The 13,331-nt window shown below is 41.4% G+C and overlaps 1 protein-coding gene across 4 annotated transcripts in view; it reads left to right on the top strand.

Annotated features, from left to right (window-relative positions):
* Nucleotides 1-13,331, top strand: part of LOC125901858 (chloride channel protein 2-like) — a 68,626-nt gene that overhangs the window by 28,405 nt on the left and 26,890 nt on the right. For 3 of the 4 annotated variants that reach the window (XM_049597815.1, XM_049597817.1, XM_049597816.1), the window contains 2 exons: nucleotides 247-415; nucleotides 11,161-11,292. In XM_049597815.1, the coding sequence (XP_049453772.1) occupies nucleotides 247-415; nucleotides 11,161-11,292 (301 nt within the window). Of the gene's footprint in view, nucleotides 1-246; nucleotides 416-11,160; nucleotides 11,293-13,331 lie in introns of those variants that run through there. The other variant, XM_049597818.1, reaches the window with a different exon arrangement.

Raw genomic sequence — 13,331 nt, 5'->3', positions numbered from 1 at the left:
CACGACTGTTGAGTCAAAGTGGAGTGGATTTTTTTCTTCTAAAAAAGACTGGAGGAAAGCTGTGAGCTGCAGGCGGCGAATCTCCCGACACCTGGCCCTGTTTACTCTCAGTTTGAACCTCCGTGTGTTTACACAAGCTGACTATCTTTACTGTGACCCAACACTGTATTATGACATTTCTTTCACTGCCTCCCACGCACACCACCTGTATAAAAGCTGTCTTTTTCTGTCTTTTCATGCTCACAGATGTATGGGCGGTACACCCAGGAGCTGGGTGTGTATGCCAAGGAGGAAGCAGCCCGCCTACGGGATGGAGGAGTGCGGGATGGTGGAGCACTGCGGAGGAACACCAGTGTTCGCAGTCGTGCTGCAGATCTGCTGGAGTATGAGAAGGACCCCTGTGCAAAGTGCCACTGTAAGTGTTGACCATTCAACAGGCCCTAAATCTTCTTCAGCGTACTTGCAGGGACGAAGTGTGCAGGTAGTTTAATGCTCATGATGTGAAGGTCAGACCAAAGCAGTGCTCATAAACAAAGATGATCAGGTGTGTGTGTGTGAGTGTGAGAGAGACTGTGGCACTCCAGCATGTGTGAAAGTTGTGTGAAAACACTGACTTCTTAAAGTACAGCAGCACGTAAGTACAAGTACACCTGACACGGGGGAGCAGGAGAGGATCTGAACACGATTAAATGTGACTGATCTGAGCAATGACCTCCAGCCAACAAGAGCTGTCTCAATGTCAGACAAAGACAGCCCCCTCTGCTGGCTGCCAGTGGCCCACCGTGCACACATCTGTGTGTGTGCGTGTGTGGAGAGATGTTAGCTTCCCTATGTGTGTGTGTATTTTTGTTTGCGTGAGCAGAACTCTGATCTGAACTGTCAGATTATTTTATGTCTAGTCTCCCCAGATGACTGCAGATAAGGGAGTGGCAGTAGAAGAGAGCTCCACTTCAGACTGACGTACTCCACCATAAAGGAGTGATAGATCCTGACTCTGTGTGTCTGGGTGTGTGGTTGTGTGTGTGTGTGTGTGTGTGTGTGTGCATCCTCCAGTGTGTTTATTTTTATTTGTACTCTGTTTAACCTTCATTTATGCAGGTTTGTAAAATCAAGGGGATTTTTTTCTTTGTAAGTCAGCAGAGCAGCAAAGCATTTCCTTGAGGGTCAGTTCACCCAAATTGAAACATTAGAAGTACTTTCTGCTGTAGAAGTGGTCCCAATAAAAACTATTCACACTGACATCTGGGGATAATCCACAGTAACAAGGACACTGTTCTTGAAAGACACATTTTTTGAATGCTGTAAACCCCACAAATGAAATTCTCCTCATCTGCATTTTATTGATGTGGTGGATGAGACTTGATTTAATAAAACCCAAATCATCTGCCTGGCAAGATAGTACTAGAGGAGAGTGAGAAATGTAGTAGGTGTGAGTGTAAATTTGGTTAGAGCCGATGTGTGTATTTAATTAACCTGTTAAACGATGAATAGAAAACTGTTTGCCAGCTATTATTTGAAAATTGTCTGTTTGACAGTTTGTCATTTCTTCGCAAAAATGCCCAAAATTTATTGGCTCCAGTTTCTTGAGTGTGGTAGTTTCCTGTTTTTCTAAGTTTTCTGTGATAGTGAACTAAATATTTGTCATTTTTAGACTCTTGCCTGAGGATCACTTTTAAATTATTCTTCAGTATTAAAGTAATCTACTGATAGTTGTCTGTAAACCCGTTGGTATATTACAAACTGGAACTGCTAATTGGTAATTCTGCATACTTTTAATGGACAGTTTGCCAAAATTTAAGTAGGAATAGGTTTAAGTTTTACCCCTCAATGAATCTATGGTGACATGTCTTGTTCCCTAAATCACTGGTTCCCAATTGGTCCAGCCACGAGGTCCAGATTTCTCCTTAGTCATTTGTTCAAGATCCACACTGTTCAGTACATTCAGCGTCATTCTTGTGTTTGGCCATGCAGTCGAGCTAGTTCCCTGTCTCTGTCAAGTATCTGTCCATTATTCACTCACTCTACAGCAAGAAACGACACTTCAAAACAAAAACAATGTGCTGGAAATTCACTGTACTTAAAAATAAAGTGTGTTTTTTTACAAACTTGACACATTTGTGACCCACCAGTTGGGAACCACTGCCCCAAATTATAGGAAATGTAGTTAAAACTGTCTCGGTTTTGTCTTGAGGATGGTGACAGTGTAAGACTTTAAAAACCTCTGTTACCGATCAAATGATTGATCAGTTAATTGTGAATGAAAGTAATCTGTAGTTGCACTCCCAGATTTGGTTGAATTTAAACTTTGATACAAACCTCAACACAAAGTGTGTGCATGTGCATATGCTGCACTGTACATATGCACTGATCAGCCAAAACATTAAAACCACTGGTGGGTGGAGTGATTAACTTTGATCATCTTGTTACACTGCAGTGTTTGATGGGAAACATTGGGTCCTGGCATTCATGTGGGCGCCACTTGATGCACTCCACCCACCCAAACACCGCTGCAAACCAAGTACACCTCCTCATGGCACCAGCACACCTCACTTGCAGTGTGCCACGCAGCTCTGTAAAAACTGCTCAGGTACACTCGAGGAATGTGACTAAGAGCTCAAGGTGTTGACCTGCCCTATAAATTCCCCAGATCCCAATCTGATCGAGCATCTGTGGGATGTGCTATTACCCCATCTCACAACAGACTGCCAACATTTTGGTGCCAGACACCAAAGGACACCCCCAGAGGTCCTGCGTCCATGCTTCAACATGTCAGAGCCAAGTCTGAGCCAAGGAGGCCCCACTGAGGAAGGGGGTACCTTTGGGGTACTGGCATGTCCCACAAATGCTTGATCAGACTCAGGGTCTGGGGAATTGAGAGGCCAGGTTGATGCCTTTAGCTTTTTGTCACGTCCCTCAGGCCATTCCTGAGCAGTTTTTGCAGTGTGGCATGGTGCATTGTCCTGCTGGGGGAGCTACTGCTGTCAGGGAGTGTCGTTGCCATGAGAGGGTTACGTGGTCTGTAATGGTGTTTGGGTGGGTGGAGTGCATCGTGGCATCCACACAAGTGCCAGGACCAAAAGTTTCCCAGCAGAACATTACGTTGTAACAAGATGATCAATGTTATTCATTTCACCCACCAGTGGTTTTATCGTTTTGGCTAATTGGTGTATATGACCATACATTACATGCACTATTTATGCCTATATTAGATGGATGGATAGACGGACGGACGGATGGATAGTTAGATACAGTACAGTATATATAGCTCAGCAGGAGTGAGAAAAAGGAGAAAATAGAGAACGGCAGTTTGTTTTCACACGTGTTTGCACAAGTGAGCCAGCGTGGCTGTTTTCCAGCCTCCGTTTCTGCCTCTTTGCCCTTGTGACCAGTGATCTGATTAAAGCTTGATACATTGCACCATAGGTGAAAGCTACACTACATCAGCCTAGCCTTGCTCACTTGCTGTAATGGAAGCCATTTAAAACAATCACTCTCAGATCAGGAGCCAGCCACAGTGATTTGTGTGCTTGCTGTCTGTGTGCCGCGTGCTCGTAGATCAAGCTGTGTTTGTATTTTTAGACTTGTCTTTAGATAGACGCTCAGGCTGGACGGGTTCTGCTGTTGTCTCGTTAAGTAATGTGTGAGGAGAGAACCTTCAGATTTGGGAGAAGAGGGAGTTTTAGTGTTTTCCGCTCATGTATCTGTGTGGGAACATCATCTCTGTGGGTGATGGACTTACGAGTGTGTGCCTCAGTTGAGATCAGTAACTGGAGCCGCAGCTTTTGAACAAGGCAGCCTACACATGCAGCCAAGGGCTCTGCTACCGGTCGTGATGGAGAGCTAAAAGCATGTACTGCCTCACTGCCTTAACTTTGACTTAGAGTGAATCTTTCTGTGGTGTTCTAGCTGATGTAACACAGATCTACTCCACAGATCAGCATCATAGTATGTATTATGTCACATGTTAAGCATTCAGTGGCTTTGCACCTTGTGTACATACTCATTATAGGTGAAAACTCTCCTGTAGTTCTTAGTATTATTTCTGAACACAGTTGGCATCAGGTGATGCAATGCAGGACTAGCAGAGGTGGAGAAAATGTCTGGCGATGGGTGTGATTTTTATAACGGGATCAGGAGAAGACATCTGTGATCGCCGCTGAGCCTGCGGATGTGAGCGTGAGCCAAGATGCACACGGAAGTATGTGCAGGTGCCAGACTAGATGTGTTGGAGAGAGACAGGAATAAAGAAGGAGAAGCTATGGGAATATAAATTTCCCCCGCTTCGTGCACATGGGAATGTCCAGTGAACTGTGAAATAAAAATTATAGATCTAGTGAAGAACATGTCAGTGTAATCTGCTCAGATAGATTCATCTTTAAAAGCCCTGATATGTTTCTTTTTATAACTTGGTGTGTGTGTGTGTGTGCACAGCGTGATGGGTTTCTATGTGTACTCGCATGTGTACATTCTCTGTTGGCAACTTACCATCTGGCAGGTGGCCCGGCTGCCGGGCATCTCGCCCCGTCGTGCACACGCAGTTGCGCCCCACCTCCCCCGTGAGACTCAGCATCCCCCTGGTGACCTGAATCCTGCACCAGAAATACTGTTGCAATGTCTGGCTTTTATTCAGTAACAGTATTTAGTATATCGTTTATTGTCCCTGTACAGTAGCAATATCATTTGAGCAACAAGAAAACTTTGTGAACATGATCATGAAGAGGGACCTTTTTCTTAAACATATTGTACAAGCAGCATAGTCACACATTTGACAACCGTAGAAAAAGAAAAGTACAAATATGAGAGTTTAAACAAGCAAAGGATCGGGTCATATGTCGTGTGTTTATTCGATTTTAGAAATAGTTTGGAGCCATTTTTCAGTTTTTAAACTTTTGTTGAGTAAACTTTCCATAGAAAAGAGTCTAAAAGTGGAACTTAATCCAGCCATAAAGGACAAATCTCTCAATAATCAATACATTTGTTATTGCTGACAGAACTGACAATGTGTTAATCCGTCTCCAAATTCCCAGCCTTGCCTGTTGCCTGTAACCTGTTGGTTCATACTCACGATGTAAACCTCTTTAACTGGTTGTATTTCATATTTGAAAAGGCACAGTAATTTCATACAACAGCTCGGCACTATAGTTTTTCAGCAACCGTTACTCAAACACAAATAAATACTGCATTTGTTAGGGGACTATTTTCAGCAGCGGATCAATGCACGTTTGTTGTACAAGTAAATATTTGTGGCAGATGTTTGTGGCATTCACTCAAAATGTACTTAAGTGCCCAGGTTCATTTGATCAGAGGGACGTGTCACAAGAGTTTCAACGATTAGTCGATTGATCAATTAGATGAGTGGCAGAAAGTGAATCAGCAGATTAACTCATTTTTCAAGCAGGAATCTCAACATTTGACTGTTGCAGCTTCTCTACAGAGGGACTGTGCAACCTTTCCATGTGGTACATTATATAAAATTTAATGTTATGTGCAATTGATGGGACAAAACGTTAGCTCTGGAAAAGTGTGATTTTTAGCAACCCAGTCTCCAGAATAACTGTTGGCCCTGTATGTTTCTGCATATCACGGATATGTTACATTTGAATGTTTCATATGTAGAGGATATGTTGAAACTTTATGTAACCATTTGGTTAAGGTTAGGAAATAGGGTGTGCCTTGTTGACATATTGATGTCATACTGTTATCCACGGCAAGAACAAGCATCGCTGAAATCACAATTATTACAGACTCCGCAGTGGTTCCAAAAGAGGAGCAGCTTCAGTACTGTGGCGTCCTGAATGTTTTATGAACAGCCCTGGGCTTCTCAGACTCTTTTAGTGACTTACCGCTCAGAGGCAACTCATTCAGCGGCTCCTCTGACAGCAGCACAGCGTCCCTCCCTCTCCTCTCTCGCTGTGCGCACACAGGAGTCCGTGTCAAGTCATTTTGTCATAAACCTTTGGTAATGTAAACCTACCTGATGCTTGTGGCTCGACAAAAAACTACATATATGTGAATGTGTGATAGTTGTGGTATCATAACTATGGGGTCAGATCAGTCTCATAATGAATGAACTCACACAGGGTTTTTCACGAATGCACTTGCTCTGGTTCACAGTTGTATTTTGGACTTACTAATGCACACGCTCTGGTTCACAAATATAATGTTTATGCAAACTTGTAATATAAATTCAGAAATGCACACAATCGGTTTCTCAAATGCACACGCTCTGGTTCACAAATCTAATTTTTATGCAAACTTGTAATATAAATTCAGAAATGCAAATGCTCTGCTTCACAAATATTATTTTGAGGCACACTTGGAATATAAATTCACAGATCATGTGAATCGCTGAATGTGCATTTACAAACTGCTTCTCATTTGTGAACCTCTCTACATTTGTGAGAGAAATCTGTGTGGTGAATTTTGAGACTACCCTGACGTTGCAGGTCAAATCTGTCAACCAAATTTATGATTCTGATTGACAGATTCATCAGTTAATCAGGTGTGTTCGCTTTCAGCCAATCGAAAGGCTCCTTACATTTTCTCCACACTTTTAAACCAATCGCAGAGCTACTGAGCTTCTGTTTGCAGTGTTCAATCAAGACGCGCTAGACTGAAACGGTGGAAGAGACATGGATCAATCTCAACCTGTAAGTAACACATTTATCTTATTATCCCCTCGTTGTAAATCATGCGACGTTATTGAATTATAATGAGTTGAAGCATTCTGCTTAGCCAAGTAACATGTTTGAATGAACATAAACTATGAATACACCCTATGTAAGGAGCCATACGATTGGCTGAAAGCAAACACACCCGATTAACTGATGAATCTGTCAATCAGAATCATAAATTAGATTGACAGATTTATCAGCCAATGGTGACGTTCGTTGACCTGCGACATCAGGGGAGTCTCAAAATTCACCACACAGATTTCTCTCACAAATGTAGAGAGGTTCACAAATGAGAAGCAGTTTGTAAATGCACATTCAGCGATTCACATGATCTGTGAATTTATATTACAATTGTGCCTCAAAATAATATTTGTGAAGCAGAGCATGTGCATTTCCGAATTTATATTACAAGTTCGCATAAAATTTTTATTTGTGAACCAGAGCGTGTGCATTTGCGAAACAGATCGTGTGCATTAGTGAGTCCGAAATACAACTGCGAACCAGAGCATGTGCATTCGTGAGAAACCCTGCGTGAGTTCATTCATTATGAGACTGATCTGACCCCATACATAACAGCCTGTCACAGGTTACAGTGTGATGATTAGAGGAGAAATGGCAGAGCATAAAGGTCCAGGTGGAAAAAACCCAACTCAGTCATTTAGGATTTTACTAAAAGAAGGAAATCACCTGTTGATTTTTATATATATATATATATATATATATATATACATGGGTGCAGATCCCAGGGGGGACATGTCCCCCCCAAATTCTGAAAAACACAAATTGTCCCCCCCAGTTCTAAATAGCTTAAATGATTGACATTGAACAAATGTATACAGTAGTCCTATATACTGGGAGAAAGGGAAGATGATGAGGAGAAGTGGGAATCCGTGAGAGGCGAGAGATGAGAACGTGAGTGGACATAACATGCCTGAGACCCTGAAACTAGAAGTAGCATTAACTAAAGCAGGGTGGTGGCTGGTTCCATGTACTACTGGCTGTTTAAGAGAAATAAACAGTAAAGGTAAGCATATGATTCTCTTTGTAGTGCTTTTTGAATGACTTGGTGATGCTGATGAGCCTCTGTGAAATCGTGAAATATGCTGGCAATCTCAAGCGCTCTGTGGGCATGATTTGCACACGTGCAATTAAAAAAAATCACAACTGATTGTGTCCCCCCCAAACTTGTCATCAGATCTACACCCATGTGTGTATATATATATATATATATATATATATAGATCCCAGGGGACATTATTTGTATGTGGGAGCTGTGTAAGTGTGTACTTTGTAGTAGATTTTATTATGTTGAACTATTAATATTGTAAACAGAATATGAATCTCACTCTGAGTTACTGTTGTTGTTCACAAACTAAAGAAATTAGATCATTTTTGTTTAGTTTTTACTGAATATTTGAAGGCAAACTGTAAAACTATATCACTTATTTTGCTGCAATTTTATTTTTTAAAATTGAGAAATGTGTTATTTTTTATAAATTCTTTTAATTTTTAATTCTATTTTCTAATTATTTTTGTGATATTGTCAAGAATATCCTTATCACAAAAATACCCTGAAATATTGTGATATTATTTTAGGGCCATATCGCCCATCCCTATTCTAGCTTAAAAGACCCAGTTGATCTCTACAAACACAGCGGTGAATGTCTTGATGTGTCGTTAAACATTGCCGAACAGTGGTCTGCTACTTTCTGTTTCTTGGCCTGGCCTAGGCGTTACGCTATCCACCATTCCATCTGACTGATGACAAACACAGCTCATATACATGTCATCAGAACTGCATCACTTTAGAAATGCTAATGTATGTATGAAACATACAAATGTATCCGAGGTTTGAGAAACGTTCAGTATCAACATTTTATTCTGGCAACAGACCTGTTTATAGACCAAAGATTAATAGGGAAAATAGTCGGCAGATAACTGAAGATGAGAGTAATTGTTACTTGCAGCTCTGCGTGTCACACAGTGCAACAGTGTGGGCCACTGATGTGTTTTTAATAGTTCTGGAGCAGCAATATAATGGAGGGATAAGCTCTACTGTGCTTTGGCTACACAGACAATACTCGTAGTGTTAGTAAGATCGACTCATTGCAGTTTTTTGTGCTTTTATGGACAGTATCACTGACTGATCGCTGTCTTCCTGTCTGTCTGTCTCTCTCTCTGTTTATTTTTCTCCTTCCCATCACACTGTTTTACTGTCATCATCACATCTGTTGTTCTCTTTGTTTCTCCTAAAATCCTGTCTTTGTGCCGATCTTCACTATATTACTTCCAAGCGGGACAGTAAAAAACAATTTTTATGAGATATGGATCTGGTAAATGTGTTAGTGGCACATTTTGCGCCTCTCTTGGGACAGCCACATGTATAAATGCTCTGGATGTTGAAGTGAATTCCAGGCTTTGGCTGTGTCCGCAGACAAGAGAGAAAGAAATGAGTCCAGTGATGCTTCTTTTAGCTGACCCAGCTCAGAGCTATAGATTAGAATGTAATGGCAGAATTTATAACCGTGACCCAGCTTTGTTTTGTCTCTGTAATCTTGAATTTTGAGGTGGATGAATATGAAGCGATGCTCTCGCTCTCAGCGTATTCGCCACATAATAACCTCCTTTAGTTTGTTATCGTTCTGTCACTGCTCACTCCCGCAAGGAGCGTAGATGGTATCTCTCTGTCCACACTGCTCATTGTTTTCATAATTCACCATTCTTCTTTTTTTTTTTTATGTGAAACTGGATCTTTTATTCACACAGCATGAGAATAATTGTTTGGTTTTCTCGTTTATTAATTTGTCAGAGGTTCAATCAGTGACAAACCCTTGTTCACACTTTTATTTCCACCATGTCTGACCCAAGTGAAGGTCTTTTCTTGGGTATCTTCTCCCAAAAAACTGTCAGGACACTTCCACTAATTCATAATGATGTTACCAGAGTAGAAAAAGCATTAATTTGCTGCATCGTGTCTAAAGATCTCTTAATAATTCAGGACCAAAATACATTCCTGGCTACATTTTACCACATAAAACCTCTAATCTGGTAGCTAGTCTGCTAACTGAGAAGAAACAGCAGGATGGAGTAAATAACTTTCTTAGGCAGCACTTTTCCATTCTTCATTGGCTTCAACAACAACACTTCTAGTTCCTGACAAGAAGGGTAAACAGGGGAAGTCATACTGCGTGTTGTATCAATGGGATACAACACCTGCGCAGTAACATCTGGTCTGCACCGCCCATAAGTACCAGTAACTGGCGTGCTAGCAGTAAAACATTGAGATGACTGATTTGTTTCACTGAGGCGTCGGCAGTTGATCTGTAATTAAAGAAGATAAACAAATGTTTCTATATAAAAATGTTTTACAATATATCAGCTGCTATCTATTCAAGCGTAGCCAGAAGCCTCTGTCAGGCTGAGCACACCCAAAGAGCACCTGAGCAGACACCACCCCTTTATTTCCAGCTCCATCTGCTGCAACCCTCCGACACTGCAGCTCCAGTTACATTGTGCATGTGCAATGCCACAATCAAAAGCTAGAAGGACTTAGACTGAGGTAAATGTGAGGAAAACCACAGAGAGAGATGCAGCAGATTATATTTACTGTTTAAAAAGGATAGATCGTGGGGTTATATGGTGAACTTGTGCGTAGTCCTTTTACAGTCGATGTCACTCGGCATGCACCCAGTTTGGAGAAGCAGGCAGGAGTCTGACATGGAAGCCAAGCAATGCACTGCTGTGGATGGGGTCAGCAACAAAAGGTTTTTTAGCTACCTGAAAAAAGTTCCTTCTAAACATTTCAATATCAGTTTAAGTGTATGCTATATTGAGAGTATTTTCAGTGCTTCAGCGAAAGCCGTTAATGGCCTCAGTTCCCCATCTGTGCTCTCGTCGAAGCCACCAGACTCCATTGACAAAAACAGTAATTTTAGCTCGCTGAACACAGGAGCTGCTGGTCTTTGACCGCTTTGATAAGTCAGTGAGTTGGTGTTTTTGTGTGACTTTGGTGAATCCAAACTAAACGCCAAAGTCACACAGTAAGACAAACAAAAAATAACTGATCGAGGCAGCGGAACGTCGGCAGCTCCTGTGTGGGTGTGCTGACTGACATCTACTGTATGTCTAATGTCTCTTTTTGGATAATCTGGTTAATTAAATACCAGATGGTTGTACATTAATGCAAAAATACTTCAAATTCAACACTCCCAAGAATCAGCGCTGCTCGTAACATACTTGTATAATCCTTCCTTGCATTCATATCTGAAACTTTTTTGTATTTTATCTTTTGAATTTCACAAAATTTCATCCTTCGATTCATCTCCCTCTCCGTCACGACATATTTGCTTCTTTCTTTGACACAGTTGGTTCTTTTCAGTCTCACACTAACAAATATCTTTCTTCAGTCCCTTTTCACACCTTTGAGATTCATTTCAGAGATTTTACTTTGTGTCTCCTCTGTCCCCATCTGTCCCCGTGCCCTCAGTGTGTGCATCTCGCTGCCAGAAGTTCCTGATCTCGCGGGTGGGGGAGGACTGGATCTTCCTCATTCTGTTGGGGCTGCTCATGGCGCTGGTCAGCTGGGTCATGGACTACGCCATCGCCTTCTGCCAAGAAGGTAGGAAAGAGACAGAGAGCCAGAAAGAGAGAGGGCAGAGCTACAAAGACAGATGGATGGGCAGTGAATAAATGGCTGTTCTCAAAAAGGCAGCAAAGTATTAATCCGCGAGGAGCCGTGCTTTGCTCCAAACAGCTAAGAGGCCTTGTCAGGTGTGAAGTAGGTGGTAAAATATTAATACAAATTGACTGTCAATCTGTCGCAGAGCTATATTGATCTTGAGATAGCTAACAAAGTGGCTTTCATTAATATTTAAAGGATCAACAAAAAGGGTTTTTACTCACACACAGCATCACATGCATCATCTTAACACTGACACTTGAATTGATTCACTGGGTGCTGAGATCAAACTAATTTAACTGTGATGAAAAGTTAGAGTGTGAAACGGAAAATCCTCTGAAATGATTAATGATAATAAAACAGTGCATTCCTAAACAGATAAGCAGTAGAAGATTTAGCCCCTCTTTCTCACATCAATGAAATATCTGTAAGTAATAAACCACAACTACAAGACTGATTGTGCACCCATGAATATATGAGATAGATTATTTGTTTCTGTCTGTCTTTCTGTATCGATCCCCGAAGATAAATTACAACGCCATAGCAGCCATACACAGATGACATTAACACAAACAGAGCTTCCAGTATAGTTAAACATCAAGTTGGAACATTACAGTGCGCTTTCCCAAACTATTCAAGTGATATGTTCTGGATGTGTGAAGAGCCGACTTGTAAAGTCTGATAGCACTCAGCAGGAATCATCTCCTGTATCGCTCCTTCACACACTGGTGTTGAATACGTCTGTTGCTAAAAGTGCTCTTTAATAAATGCTTTGAATGCGATTTACACACTGTTGCATCAGAATTAAAGAGGCACTTTGCTGATTTTAAACCAGCTTTGTATCAAAACAATGTGGGTAGTATATGTAAATGAACTCCATCTAACTAGTCCCTAGATACCCCTCCTCGCCCCATAGGCAGTGCTGATCAGATATAAACCACGATATCTGATACTCAGATGCCTATTTGTGGAATGTTTTCAGAAACAGCATTTAACAGTAAGAGATTGAGATTGTTTCTTGCCAGCCGGCTGCCATTGTGTTTACATTACGTCACCCGCAAGCCGCGGAGTTTATCGTTGTTGCAAAAGCGTCCTTTTTCTCTGTTTTCTCAGCTCACGTAGCACCAATTTAAAAAGTATTTGCATCTTTCTACTGCACAGACAGCCGAGTTTTATTAAAAGGCCAGCTTCTCAGCCGTGAAGTGCTTCTGTAACTATTCACCTGAATAGTTTATGGTGTTGTATATGGTACCATTGTAATCCTTGACCATTAAAACACAGAGGCAGTGAAAACACTATATGGTTATGCTGATGCTGGCTCACAGAACATCTGAGCACAGGATCCAGGGAGCCATTCAGCTGTCAGTTGGATTACTTTTTTCTTTAAAAAGGAATATTAAAAGAAAATGTTACAGCTTTCCATAGTGGGAAAAAGAGAGTCACAGGCCTGAAGGGTGGAGTTTTATAATGTTGGGGGGAGTGGTCTAGTCAGGAGTGACAGTCTGGGTGCGCTCCGAATTGCATACTTTTTCTTCTTCTTTTAGTACGTTCTGCAGCTGCCGTTAAAAAGTATGTACTGTTTCATGCACAGTCAGGACATACTACTGCCTCATAACATTACGCCCTGAACATGACCTTCTTGCTTTTATATCCGTTACCTTGGAGATAAAACAAATGCCACTTGATGAGTTCGTCCAAGAGGAGGATCAACCCAGAGAGCTCTGCTGCTGTTACTTTGCAGTGTACGTAGTTTAACTTCAAAGATATAAATGCACAGATATGATATTTGCAACAGTGAAATTACATCTGCAGTCATTTTTATAGTAATGTCCTTTTGTTGCTTGTGATATTTATGCTTATGTTGTTCTCTTAAACAATTAATATTGCTGTAAATACTACTCCACAGGTCATCAGTAACTTAATTGCGCTGTCATCCATCAGCTGTCAATCAGCTGTGATCTCGTTGCGCCTCAGTCAGT

Source organism: Epinephelus fuscoguttatus, linkage group LG15, assembly GCF_011397635.1.
Source record: "Epinephelus fuscoguttatus linkage group LG15, E.fuscoguttatus.final_Chr_v1".
In the NCBI taxonomy this organism is placed as follows: Eukaryota; Metazoa; Chordata; class Actinopteri; order Perciformes; family Serranidae; genus Epinephelus; species Epinephelus fuscoguttatus.
Note: the sequence above shows the minus strand (reverse complement) of the source record. Positions and strands in the feature narration are given on the sequence as shown.